General features: G+C 37.0%; 1 protein-coding gene across 7 annotated transcripts in view; it reads right to left on the bottom strand.

Annotated features, from left to right (window-relative positions):
- Positions 1-353: 353 nt before the first annotated feature.
- The window catches only part of LOC110828015 (rho guanine nucleotide exchange factor 10), a 106,626-nt gene continuing 91,768 nt past the window's right edge, over positions 354-15,211 (bottom strand). For all 7 annotated transcript variants that reach the window (XM_022060270.2, XM_022060271.2, XM_022060275.2 and 4 more), the window contains 7 exons: positions 14,968-15,129; positions 13,974-14,195; positions 12,568-12,754; positions 11,700-11,839; positions 10,198-10,472; positions 8,217-8,514; positions 354-4,842 (listed from right to left, as the gene is read on the bottom strand). In XM_022060270.2, the coding sequence (XP_021915962.2) occupies positions 3,460-4,842; positions 8,217-8,514; positions 10,198-10,472; positions 11,700-11,839; positions 12,568-12,754; positions 13,974-14,195; positions 14,968-15,129 (2,667 nt within the window). In that variant the 3' untranslated portion in view covers positions 354-3,459. The remainder of the gene's footprint in view (positions 4,843-8,216; positions 8,515-10,197; positions 10,473-11,699; positions 11,840-12,567; positions 12,755-13,973; positions 14,196-14,967; positions 15,130-15,211) is intronic.

The raw sequence follows: 15,211 nt of genomic DNA, 5'->3' as shown, positions 1-15,211 counted from the left end.
CGTGTTGTGTGGTGTATCTACGTCTGCTCAGGTTGACTGTCTGTTCGTGGACTGGTTTCGTGTATAGATGCGGGTGGTATATATAGGTAGAGGGTGTCAGGTGCTTGAGTCAATGACTTGTATTGTGTTATCGTTATAGTGATGAATGGCACAAATTTAAATTTTAAATTTTAACATCTAAATAAAGTTTGTGTATTGACCTGAATTTTATTATATATTTTAATCATAAAACACAAACATGACGCATGTAAACCTTAAACAATATGAAGTTCACAAGTTTAACACATATTTGCTAAGCCAACATTTCAATGTATGCAGCCAACCTCTTAAACTGGAAAAATATTCACAGCAAAAAGAGAATCATACCAAATTATTTATTACAATAATGGCATCTGCTGAACAAAGACAGGAAAAGGTATGGTACTGCAAATTATCTGAGTGTCATTTCCTTTAAATTATAAACAATTCAATATACAATACAAACAGGTACAGGCATATCAATAGTGGGCATTACAGATCTCCAAGAAATGTAAGTAAACATTGTTTATATATATATATAATACAAAAATAATTACAAGGTATTTCTGTATTGTAGTATTTTATTTCTACTAGGACATGCACTGTTCTGATTAGTAGCCTATAACTTCACTTTGGTTCCAAGGTTTTGTTTGTAGCTATGCAACAGAACCTCCTACTGAACTTCAGATACATGCACCGACTATAAATTACCAAGAATTATTATATAATTATGGGAACATGGTTGTTTATAAATATACATACATACAATCAATGCATTGTATTTTGTAAGAATTTGTAAATATAAATGGAAAGAGCACCTGGGAAAGTAATGTAACAATGCATCTCAGAAAACAACATTAACATACACAAAAATTCTAGAAATTTTTGCTTCAAATAAAAATAACATTTTACTGCAACTGGAACATTTTCTTAGCATCAAAGTTTAGATAACTGATTCCTTCCTGAACATTACAAATCCAAATTGCTTCCTCAACAACAATTAATACAATGACTCTTGAACATTTGTAAGCATGACCTTTGCTGTCATCTAGTGTTTCTTAGTAAATTGTATTCTGTTCACAAATATTTCACAGCTTTCCCGATATACATTCAAATTTCCTCTGGCAATGCAGAAACACTAATTCATAGATGAGAAAATCTGCACCCACATGGGAATGAAATGCAACTGGGGAAGAGATTCAAACAGACTCCAACAGACCAGACTATATTATTATATTTTAAGACTTCAATTACAATTTTGATAACATGTCAGATGCAAGAAGTCAATATAAATAATACGGGTATTTAGAACTAAAATTTTGCTCAACCTGCTCCACATGGCTTATTTAGAATTGTTTTAATAATGTAGAGAAAGCCCAGTATTCAAGCCTAACAATATAGAGCCCAGAAATATAATGAATTCTAAATTCAGTATTTCATTCCAATATGGATGTGAATCATATATTTTTTAAAGAGTGCGGAGGGTTTAAATGTATCAAATACACAAGACATAGAGGTTTTACGTTCGATAAATAACAGCTGTACTGTAGTTTAAAAAAGTCACTCATCAAATATCTAACCAAATAATGATTTAGTTTGTGTTCAGTACTGTAACTGCCATAAGAATAATCATGGTGGATTCATGATGGAAGCATATTTAAAAATAAACAACTCTTTGAGTGCAATGCATCTCAAAACTTAATAAATTAGGTTAAATTGGCAAAGAAACACAAAACTTGAGAAAAAGAAAATTTGCTACTGAGAAACTGAAATCAAACAATGATAGATTTCTATTGGTTTCAATAAAAACAAAAGCTGCATTAATGAACATCATGTATTCAAGAAGAAAATACAGAGTAAATTAAACATATGGCATCAATAATATAATCTAACTGGTACATTCAAAATGAAATGAATTAATGACTAGCATGTACAGAAGTAACTTTTCATCAGATTTCCTTCATACTTACCTTGAAGATGTTGCCAGCAAATATGTCTACATGTCAGTTTCCATGAACCTAAACGTCCTGCTGTCCCTCTCATTTTACGTATGCGGGGTCATAAAGGATACCACCGGGTTCTGAATTAAATCCTCAACATATTTAATTACTTATGAGATACCTTTCTAACCTGATTAGTCAATCCATGACATTTCTTGATCAAATAATAAAATATGGAACTACACATACTGAGGGGAATTAAGGAAGCGACAATAGTGGAATGTGCACTAACTTGAATAACAGCACAATGAAACAGTAATTTATGATGAATGACTTTTTAACCGGTTTCACAATTACAAAATTGAATCTAAGAAGCAACCTTTCGAAAGGCCGGAAAACATTAGGCTTTGCTTCATACCGGAATATATAAACCCTTTACAAATAACAAGAACAATCTTATCAATATTTGTAATTCACAGAATGAACTACGCAAAATAAAGTCCTTAAACAACATGCTGCTTTACCATTCAAAACAATAAGAAACAACTCTTTGGGTATTTGGTCATGCAAAGATGCAAATATAACCACACAATGATTTCAATTTATAAAATATTCACAGAAACATTTTATCTTTTTACATCGCAAGGCCATTAAAAATAGGGCTCCACATATTTTCCAATTAAAAATAGCAGACAAGAATATAAATTACAAGCCTACTTTGAGCATCACTGGGACATGAAATGGACAGTGAATAAGTAAAAATAACATGTATCTAAAATGGTAAATGCATTTTTTAGACAATACCTTCTTAAATGTCAAGAGATAAAGTGCAATGTTAAAAAAACACGTACACTGGAAAATAAATTATTTTAGATTCAATACCTTCTTTGCTGACAAAGAGCCAACAAAAATCTGAAGGCACTGTAAATGAAGATCAACACTCTAAAATTTGTACGAAGTAGGAGCATTCTTTACATCAAGTATGCCAGTATGTCATACATTAAGAAACAGTTTACATTGAAATGTTTCAGTTTGTAGACTGAAAATGTTCACATATACTGTGAATTAAAGAACAGACAAGTGATGAAGCAACATCCCCACAAGTAGTGTTAGTGAAAGAACTTAATTCCACCAACACTTCTCTTTTGGGAGCAATTTTACCCATTAAGATTACATTTCAAAAGGGGTAGTTTCAAAGTGCAAAGTATACAAATGTCATGTACTGCATTGCATTGCAATGAATTATACTTATGAATCTTCAATGTCACATTATCCCTGAAATTCAATATTTATCAAAACAGTCAAAGTAAGATAGATAATTTGAGTTGTACATATCTATTATAACAAAATATCTTCTGTACCCTGTCCTATTTCTCATCCGAGTGGGCTGCACAATAGTACTACAACACAATGATGCAATAATGAATTGTAAGGCATGCATTCAAAGTGTAAAACAGAAGAACAGAGTAATTAACATGGTGACATTCAATGTCAGCAGATATCACAATTTCATCTCCCATATCACAATATGAGCATCAGTACTATTTGGCTCTGGATATGACATAGAGAAATGTTTGTTCTTACCATCAGCAGTGTAACAGCATGCCTGCCTCCAGTTTACATACCCTCGGCCACCCATGAGAGTAATCACGGTTCTACGTGAAGTGTCTACAGGTGTTGCAGCACCTTTATGTGTAGGTTTTGAACTTGGTTCAACTGCAGAAATAGGAAGATCTACAGGTGATTCAATGGGAACATTTGGGGTAACATCAGCAGACCCACGCGTATCTTGGACAGATGAACTCACGTTGCTCCCATGCCTAGAAACATTTCTGCTCCCACCACCATTTCTGAAAGGCAGCGTCTCCTCAGATCCAGAGGATGTATACATAGATGAAGAGCGAGAGTCGACCGACCAGTTTGAGAGATCTAATGACCGTGGACGACTTGCTTTAAGCCTTAATCGGCGATCTAATGTGCTAACTTTACCGGGAATTGCCGCCAATTCTGGATCACTACGTCGAAGAGATTCATAGATTGGATCAGTTCCACCATTCAAAGCACTATCCTCACCTTCATAGTCCTTGACATACATCAGTTCTCCATACAGACCATAAACATCACATGTGTCACCAGAGCCTTGGGATGATGTCGTGGAAGCGGACAATAAGCCCCCACCACATCCCAAGCCCCGAGGCAACGTCTTAGAGGTACGTCGCGTTATCAAATCAGATTCCTTGTGTTTGCGACGCCTTAACACTACAGGGCTGCTGGTCAACTGATGCTTCAATTTGGCTGCAATGCTGCTTGATACAGAAGTATCAGAGATCTGTTTCTCCAGTTTTAATTTAGATGCTACATTTTCAATTGGTTCCTCTTGGTTTTCCAATTCATTACCTTCCTTTCCATTATCTTCTACAACTTCAACTTCTTCCTGAGGTTTTGGTGAATGGAAACTGACTCCTGTACTCCTTGGCTGTAAAGCTAACAGGAAAGAGATGGGACCAAAGTGTGCATGGTATGAAATGTTCACTCTTCCGCTGATAATAGGCACGCCTTCCAGTCGTGGCAAAGGAATTGTCAAACTTATTCCGACATTGGTTCCAACCCAAAGCAAACCTTTACAAGCCATGAGCGCAGTAACAGTTACAGACGAGCGATTATTGTTGACGCAATCTCGATTACTGCAGTTATTTGAACCTGAAGATGGAGACGTGACACGAAGCACATTTGAAGCTATATTGATGTCCTGAAGATGTTTGAATGTTTCTGTGTGGTAGAGGCAGATGGTGCTGGAATTCTTAAGAGATATCCACAATCCTATGCCAGAATGGGCCATCAGATTCACATTACCAACATGTTCATGTTGGACACTGAAGCTTTTCTGAAAAATTTAAAAAGAAAGATTTGTAAACTACAGTTGTACAGTACTTTGACTAAATATACCCACTTCTCAATAACTGCAAGATTCAGAGCAAATAATTATTAATGCTGAAACTAATCTTGGGCGCTGGCATGTAGAGAAGCTACCTTGTTGCTGACATTTCAGAGGGGGCCAAAAGGAAGGCTGGGACAATTGGTATGGGATGTTGCAAGTCCCCATGTGGTCAGAGTCCTGTGGGTATAAGTGGGAAGAGTAGTCAAGACAAACTATGGAGTTGACACAGCTGTTACTGGCCCCAAAGAGGGGGTACATGATTAGGCTACATCTGTGGCATCCCCTCTGTTCCTTATATGCATGGAAGGTCTTCATCCAGACCGGGCTTAAATGACAGCCCCTTCTTTTCCTCTCTTTTCCTCAGCCTTTGTCTACAAGAAACCAACACACTGACCAATATCTGAATGTCACCTCATACCACCACAATGGTAGGATACTACTGGAGTGGTGCAATATTAAAATAATACAACCTTCACCACTCAAGACGTGCAGCATTCTCAGGAAGTCCAAGGAAAGAGCCTTGGTCTGACGGCTCCTGATGTCTACCAGATCCCATGTGAAAACATGGACACTCAGCTCTACCATCCCAAAAACTTTGTGGTGGCAGAACATACCTTCAACGAAGACCACCAAATATAGTTTGACAACATTGCTTTATTAGATCTGCCCCACTACACCAGTAGCATCAACTGCAAAGCCTTCAAGACCACCTTACACAACTACAGTGAAACCTCTATCCATCATTCCCGGAACTATCGTTTTCCCGGATGCATCGTCCGTTTTGTTCGGTCCCGAATACATCCCATATAAAATAATGTTACATTTTCCCGCTTCTATCGTTCCTCGAACTATCGTTTTATCGCATCGATCGTTCAAAAATCTTAGTCCCGGCCCACAATTTTCCCGCAATGATCGTTTCTGAGAATTTAAAATGCTGGGTTTAGAGATAAATTAATACCGAAAGACGCATAATGTTTTTGGAATACACAGTAGCGGTAACCTGTTATGTCGCCCAACCAGCACATTCTTTTGGAATGAGGGTCAGCGGTGCAGGGGTGATAGTTGGAGTGAATGGCGGTGCTCATTGTCAGAAATTTTACGATTTTAATTAGGGTGCACACATATTTCGTTCCAGCGATGCCAGATGGCATGTGCAGTGTGAATTTCTTCACAAATGCTTTTATTATAAGTACAAAGGAAAGGCTGGCGGCACTTTTCATTCTTCTGGTTCATCTCGTTTCCAGCGGTTCAGGGTCTTCTACAGCTACGTTTCGTTGAGTTCGGCAGTAATAGTATTTCCATTCTTCCTGTTATTGTCCGCAAAGGGGGTTGGAGCGGTGAGGAAGAGGAAGACGACGAATGCGAGCCCGAAGCTTTGCCGAGTTTTGCCGAAGCGCACGCTGCATTGGCGAAAGTGAAGTCGTTCTTTTATGCGCTTAATATTAGTGAACGTGACGAAGAAAACATTTTGAACGTGGAAAGTGCTCTGTTTGGTCTAAAACGTAAAGTTTCAACAATCCAGTTGTCCATTAAAGACTTTTTTGGTAAAAAGAAGTAACTTTGAAAGAGAAACATTGTTTTTTTTTAAATGTTTAATGCTTTCCCGCATCTATCGTTTTCCCGCATTCATCGTTTTTATTTCCCACCCCCGCCGAAAACGATGCATCGAGGTTTCACTGTACTTCAGTTATGCCCAGGCTGGAAAACCATCATCACCCACATGCTGATGGAACATCCTTTCAAGCGACAGTATATGTAGATAGCTGTTTTCTGGGTCTAACCACTGTGCAGTCTGATAGAAGTTTACCAGATACTACTATGAGAACTTCAATTCCTATTTTAACAGTACATGTGACTGGCGCAGGCCTCAGCCACCAATTCTACTGAAAACCATAGAAAAGTCAGATTTCTTCCCATTTTAATTTCCCATCTCAACCCCAGAAAGGGTGCTCTCCCACTTACCTCCTAAACACAGCTTCACCTTTCCCTTCATCCTTCGCTAAAACTGACAAATTTGAGTAATCTGACAATTCTCTAATTTTTATATAAACCAGCTCTATCCTGAAATATCTCAACTGAGTCCTATGACAGAAGCAATATGGTCGTTTGAAATGCCGGTAATATGCCAATCCCAGCACTCATTGAGATGGTTCAACATCAATACCAACAGTATTCCTGTAGAATAAAGAGAAGGCTAACAAAAATAACACTGAAGTTGGGAACCAAATTTCAGTGTTCAAATGACTGGCTTCAGCATCTCAAGCAGCGATGGAACCATCACATGGCAAAGCCATTAGCGGAGAAAAGTTTAGCTGCGGTTGTCGAGGTTTGAAATAAGTGGCTTGTAAGTGTGGCACCAATTATTGAACAGTATGCAACACAAAACACTATTAACATGTTAATATTTTAATATTTTCCGTCAAATCACAATTTTAATAAGATAATAAAATATAAAATATTTAAAATATCATTTCACGTTCCGCATCGAATGATCGATTTACAAATTGGAACGTCTCTTACGACATGTTTCGGTTATATTTAACCGTCCTCAGGTATAAATTAGATTGGTAAATTTAAAACTCGAATTACAATCATTTACAATGTTATGCAGTTTATTGAAATGTTCTTATCAGATTACTCTTATATATTAGAACGAAGGTATTGTTTTTTATATGGCGTGGTTCATCTGATGTTCAATATTAGTCTGTAAAGCAATGATTTAAATAAAACATTAATAAATATGGAGTAATATAGAAAACATTAGTCTGTAAAGCAATGATTTAAATAAAACATTGCTTTACAGACTAATATTGAACATCAGATGAACCACGCCATATAAAAACCAATACCTTCGTTCTAATATATAAGAGTAATCTGATAAGAACATTTCAATAAACTGCATAACATTGTAAATGATTGTAATTCGAGTTTTAAATTTACCAATTTAATTTATACCTGAGGACGGTTAAATATAACCGAAACATGTCGTAAGAGACGTTCCAATTTGTAAATCGATCATTCGATGCGGAACGTGAAATGATATTTTAAATATTTTATATTTCATTATCTTATTAAAATTGTGATTTGACGGAAAATATTAAAATATTAACCTAATTCACAATATGACGCAAATATACTACCTTACTATTAACATGGACAAAATGACCTTAACCGTATAGAATATTCACATTATTTTTTACTGAAGTACTCTGAAATAATTTAAATTAATGTGTGTGTAACAGTATCCTCTTCAAGTACCTTAAGAGAAACTTCTAAGCTAATTAAAGGTTAACAGCAGCTCAATGCAGAGATTGCCTCACCTGTATTTCGCCTGTCAAGGCACTGAGGACCCACACTTTCTTTCCACATGCTGCATACAGACACATGTTAATAGGGAGAAGGCATGAGACGGGATCTGTCCCCAGAGTCAGAGTCTGCGGATCTTTCAGCACCCAGGAGCCATCATGTGAATTACGTGTATACTGTAAGAGGCTTCCATTTGCTAGAGCAACAAACACACAGTCGTAGTGACATCGGATCTGAACTATCACCGCAGACACTGTGCAGCTAGCAACTTCTTCTTGTTTCTGTGGTTCACTAGCTGCATAAAGAAGTAACCTGCAACAAATAAGAAGTAGAAGACAAAGTGTAACTATTAGTAATTCAGCTGTAAAATTTCTCAATTTGAAATCCATTATGGTCTCTGAAATTTCCTTGCCACTACATCTTTACTATACACAGAATACACGAGATTTAACAACACTATGGTGATCTGACAACAGCAGTACAATTACTGACTAATGAAACTCAAATTATGATGGTGGTTATTCCCTACATTAGAGGAATATCTGAAAAATTTCGAAGAATCGGTAACCACTACAATATCAGGACCATTTTCAAAACTACTCACACACTTTGTGGTATATTGATGTCAATGAGACCTAGCAGAGACAATAAACAGATTAGGCAGTGTGTGTAAGGGTTCCATGTGAATGTGGTAGATGGTATATTGGCGGAACAAGCAGACCTCTGTAGGTGTGCATCAAAGAACATGCGAAGAAGATCATCATGTCTGTCGGAGTGGAGCCAGGGTCGTATAAATTGAACCCAATACCATCTACAGAAAATACCACGAGTCGGCACACATGGCTTTACTAGCCAATCCTATCAGCCAGCCTAGTCTTGATATATTGATATATCTCGCATATGGATTCCAGTCATCTCAGGTGAGATGAAAGTATTGCAGCATAGTTCAACTTAATGTTTTATGAAGTTTTTTTTTGAGTCGTCATTTACTTGAGCCTTTGGCATTTTGATCCTCAAACTACTTGCTCTTCAGTATTTTTCCAATTTTGTTCAATTTTTCCCATTTGTCATTCTTTGGTTTCTTAGTTTGCTAGACTTTGGTCAGTATATTACTTTGGTCATATGCACCAACTTCTACATGTTTTATAATTTTTTGAAGAATGTTTCTCTTTTACATCTCACGGATATATGCTGTCCTGATCAGTTTATTTTCTGGGAATTTCACTTCTGCCATGTCCGGAGATAAGGATTAGCTCTATCGATTGGGCCCAACTGAGTAGGTCTACCTGAGGACGGAGATGGAGTCCCATCTCCAAAACACTGTGGATTTTATTGATTTTATTTATTGGACGATGAATAATATCCAGAAAAGTGTTTACGTCAACAATGCACCATTGTCACAAACTTTTAGAATTGATTAACAGAAACCTGCCTTTAACACATACTTATTTCTGAAAAAGTTACAATAGTTCGTAAGTTACCATCATGAAGCATAAAATGTCATTAAGCCCAATCCTGTGCCAGGTAATCAAATCCACATCTGACAACATATTTCTTCAAAATCCACTTTAATATCAACCTCCCATCAACACAAACATCTAGCAAATGATCTCTTTCTTTCAACTTTCTTCAATCCTCCTGTTACTTCCTCAGTCTCAGGTCAAAACATTCTTCTCATCATCTTATTCACCACCACCTTTCATAAAATATTACATTAATAAATGTGGCATATTTCTCAAAGATCTGCTTCAAGTCCATACACTGAATGAGTATTAAGAGTTTCATGAAAATCCAACATACAGTGCCCATAATACTGATCTTTACTTCTCAGTTACAGAACACACTGACAAGGCTCATTAACAGTCTACATTCTATTAAAGAAGAGACTACAATTTATTTCAATATTTTCTGTGCTTTAAAGCATTTAAATGTCAATTTAATCCAGCCACAGGGCTAAAGGAACAGAATTCCATCATCATTGTGAATAAATCTTACCGTCTACTGTCAGTCCCCATCCACACGGTATCACCACCAAGACCTCTCGCTGTTCCAGAAAAGCCCCGTACAAATTCCATAGCAGTGACTTTGGTCTCAACCAAGTCAAATGCCCCGACATCTTTCAATATTCCCGCCTGTTGTTGTTGCTGTGCCAAAATTGCTATGTGACTACTAGCACCATCTGTTGTACAGACCCAAAGATAACTGTTGTTGCGGGACCGCCGGCGTGTTGGTTTTGACGAACTTGTCACATAGAAACAGCCACAGCGCACCTAAAGTAAAAAATGTACCCAACATTTACACATTTCTGGGGACTGATTAAATTTTTTTTATAAAATGCATTCAAGTGTAAATTGCAGGAAATGCAAAAATTGTAAGCTTAGTACCTACCTTCACTTTAGAGATCAACTAAAATATTTAGCAAATAATTGCAGGTAAAATGTCAAACAAAATATCTTACCAAAAACTAAATATATACGATCATGATGCACACTTGGACGAGAGAGACAATAGTCACAATATACAGTGAAACCTCGACGCATCGTTTTTGGCGGGGGTGGGAAATAAAAACGATGAATACGGGAAAACGATAGTTGCGGGAAAGCATCAAAGTTACTTCTTTTTACCAAAAAAGTCTTTAATGACAACTGGTTTGTCGAAACTTACGTTTTAGGCCAAACAGAGCCCTTTCCACGTTCAAAATGTTTTCCTCGTCACGTTCACTAATATTATGCGCATAAAACCAATGCAGCATGTGCTTCGGCAAAACTCGGCAAAGCTTCAAGCTCGCATTCGTCGTCTTCCTCTTCCTCACCACTCCCACCCCCTTCGCGAACAATAACAGGAAGAATGAAAATACTATTACTGCCGAACTCAACGAAACGTAGCTGTAGAAGACACTGAACCACTGGAAACGAGATGAACCAGAAGAATGAAAAGTGTCACCTGCCTTTCCTGTGTACTTATAATAAAAGCATTTGGGAAGAAATTGACACTGCACATGCCATCTGGCATCGCTGGAACGAAATATGAGTGCACCCTAATTAAACTCATAAAATTTCTGACAATGAGCACCACCATTCTCTCCAACTATCACCCCTGCACCGCTGACCTCTCATTCCAAAATAATCTGTACTGGTTTGGCGACATAAAAGGTTACCGCTACTGTGTATTCCAAAAACATTGTGCGTCTTTCGGTATTAATTTATCTCAAAACCCAGCATTTTAAATTCTAAAAACATTGCGTAAATTTTGTTATAATTTCTCAGAAACGATCACTGCGGGAAAATTGTGGGCCAGGACTAAGATTTTTGAACGATCGATGCGATAAAACGATAGTTCAAGGAACGATAGAAGCGGGAAAATGTAACAATATTTTGTATGGGATGTATCCAGGACCGAACAAAATGGACGATGCATCCGGGAAAACGATAGTTCGGGGAACGATGGATAGAGGTTTCACTGTACATCCTTCTCCATTAACAAGAAAGGTTGCTTACTTCAGTTTGATGCTGTGACTTATATACTGACTGAGCTCTGACAAACAAAGGCATCTTAGTAGATGGTCGCCGCTCCTGTTCAGGTACTTCCCAGGCTGGTGAATTGTTGGGGTCTAGTGCCAGTTGAGCCAACCTCAATTCTGCAAGAAAGCCACTTTCTTCATTGAAACTGTCTTACAATAAATAAAGGTAGGCATTTTAGTTCTATGAATTTTACTGAAACAGCTTTCCTGTCAAGGATCTTAAAACACTGCACACCGTGCAGTGTTGAATATCTAAAATATAAAATTATGCATACAACCAAAACTGTTTACACTTTAAAAAACGCTTTGTGCCGAACACAATTTGACCTCATGAGGTCATCATCAGCGGTGAAACATATTACTTCAGTCCATTAAACTGTCTATTAAAATCATACAATTCATAAATCAGTGCATTGTTATAAAGCACTGTGCACAAAAAGTCATTTTATAAAGTCACACTTCAAGTAATACCACAATGAATGTCTATATCGCATAAGAGTTGGTTTATTCTCTGAACTGAGTCAGTCATAGCAGCATAATGTCCACTGACCGAAGTCTTACTTGTGGTTTTCGTTGTTGGTCTACGGTGAGCCGTGGTTGCAGTCAGTACCTGGATCATTGTGAATTCCAACGTTGCGTTGTTTCACCACTGATGATGACCTCATGAGGTCAAAACATATTTGACACAAAGTGTAAACAGTTTTGGTTGTATGCATTATTTTATATTTCCTATTAAGGGATCAATCCTTACGCTACCGTATCATTCTGACAATATTTTTATTTATTAAAATTTAAAAAAAACTTAAACCACAAAGAAAAATAAAGAAAAGAAAGTATTTCATTACCTGTGATCCATTCTTTCTTCACTGTTGGGTTATCTGTGTGGAAAGTGTAGATCTCCTCCTTGTTAGATTTACCTTTCACAGCAAGTTGCAGGCAACAGGAATCAACCCAAGCCATCTCCTCATCCTTTTGCTGAATTGAACTTTGAATGGTGTTCAGTATTCGCCTCGTCCCTTCCACACTCAGTTCCTACAAAAGAGGCGGCAAAATCACGTTAACCCTTTGACCACCACCACCACACCCTGGATATCCCAGCTACTTCAGACCATAACGCAATGTGATGCCTGGGACATCCCAGTCTATGACTTACGCATTATTTTAACTCATTAAATTAATTTATTACAATTGATAATGTACTAAGAGTGAGTAGATAATTGTTACATACAGTTGATGACAAACAATGAAAGTTGCTTATTGCAATCCAGTAAACTTGTGACTATGCACATCCAGATTATCTGCTTTACAAATTTGTTATGCATGATTTCTTAACACAAATATGGACAGTTGTGAACATGGCTTCCATCTACTTTCTGCACCGCACTGTCCACTTTGGGGATAGGAGTTTTGAAGATCTACAGAAGATACTGTCAAACCACACATTTTTTCTTTTCAGAGCATCATGGTCAGTATCAGTGGTGGGGTGGAGAGGTTCATTCTGGGAATGCTACAGGGGTTTGGCCCCTTTCAAATATTAATGTCTTAAATTATTTTCCATTATTCTTTACCGTCAGGTTAAAGTAACAGTTAACACTTGTGGATTCTAAATAAAATGGCTAAAAAAAAAAGAAAATTATACTGGCAGTATAACAGAAGTTCAACTTAATTTAAGAATTTAGGAATGGGGAACTGACAACAAAATTACCTAAAGATTATGGGATATGCCTGCACACCATACATGACATACAGAACCACAAAATTTCACTCTTGAATTTTGCAAGGGATTGTGATGGTGGTACCAGCCAATGCAAGAGTATGAAAAAGTATTCATACAAAGAGGAAGTTGCCCTTCTTCAGTGGTACAACCAGAAGAAAAAAGATCATTCAATGGTACCAATACAAGTGTATTCTTGTCCATTAATATAACCAGAATAGGTGCATTGATGGAGAGGGAGATTTTTCAAAACTGGTTTCATATGCGTTTTGTTCAAAGTTTGAGCTTTGATGACAGGATTAACACAGAAAGTAGTATTGCTGCAACACAACGTCCCTTCTCATCCAAGAGGGAGCATACTGACTTCTGACAATGGCCTCACTGTTGTAAAATTTTCCCACTGAAATTCTAAATAAAATATGTAATACATAATTATTGATAAAAATTCTTGCAAGAAACATAAGTACCACATTAGGTGCACAGCAATGAGTAAGAGAGATTACTGACAGATTTAAATTGTCTTAAAAGCAAGATTACCTTGTAAGAGCCCTTTAGAGTGGACACAAGATCTGCAATGCGACTGACTACTTCAAAGTCATGCATAAGGTTGTTCATCTCAGCACACAAGTTATCCACTCCAACCGTGTTTGACGACGATTCTACAGAGTTAGAACTTCGGTCTGACTTCAAGCTACTCCCACGATTCATACCAGTTGTCAGAAGGCGGCTCAGTGTCGGGGAGGCACTTGTGTCTTGAACCTGTAGAAACAATTCGTATCCAGGAATTCTGGTCACTTTCACATTAAAATATTGATCAAGTTTCATATGGGATCAAGAAGAGAATAAAATTCTCAATTTTAAATGTACAACATACATAGAATAAAAAAAACAAAATGCTACATTCAGTATTGCCTCTACTGTTTTGTCAATGGTTGACTTCCTTTACTTCCTTAAATTTTTTGCAAATATGCAAGGAGTTTGACCACAGGAATTTCCACATACCATGGGGTTCCACGTATCTACTTTACTTTACTTTACCATTACAGAACAAATGATTCTAGAAAATTAAATACAGATTCAGACATGTTCAGAAGTTACAAATTAGATCTGCAAATTTCTGGACTTTGAACTGTATCAAATGAAACAACAGTACTTACATGCATACAGCCCATTCCTCTACATACAAAAATTTTAAAAAAACAATACACAGTGGTTAGTTATTAAACTAACTCTTTAAAACACATACTTTTGACTGAAACTGACTCGGTTCAGGGAAAATTAGAGCTCCAGGTATCTGCGGCTAAAGGTATTAAAGCTCAAAATAAGAATTACAAACACCCACAACTTTTCTTTTTATGTATCTTCCAGAGATACAATTAAAAGTGAGGTTATGAGAATGCTTATGTAAGGGGATGCAACACTGATGTTTGGCTTGCTTTTTAAAATACATATATTACACCTCAGAGAATACTCAAAGAATTTCAACTGCCAATATAAATTTATCAGTTCTTTTTTATAATATATAAACTACCTCAATATCTGTAACTGGATAGGTCCACTTGAGGCTGAGACGTTCACTGTTACCAAAATCATCAGACGCTTTGGGTGCAACAGCAACACACACAACCAAATCATTCAGAAGCAGCAGGCGACGACTTTTTGACTTCGTGATCATGCCTGCCTGATTGAATTCCTATAGTTGCAACAAAATCATACATAAGAAAGCAATCATAATGGAGACAACAAACAACAATTTTTTGTGTATTTATATGGTA

This window comes from Zootermopsis nevadensis, unplaced genomic scaffold (genome assembly GCF_977971745.1).
Source record: "Zootermopsis nevadensis isolate Lab colony 2312 unplaced genomic scaffold, Znev_1.0 Znev_ptg000007l, whole genome shotgun sequence".
Classification (NCBI taxonomy): domain Eukaryota; kingdom Metazoa; phylum Arthropoda; class Insecta; order Blattodea; family Termopsidae; genus Zootermopsis; species Zootermopsis nevadensis.
Note: the sequence above shows the minus strand (reverse complement) of the source record. Positions and strands in the feature narration are given on the sequence as shown.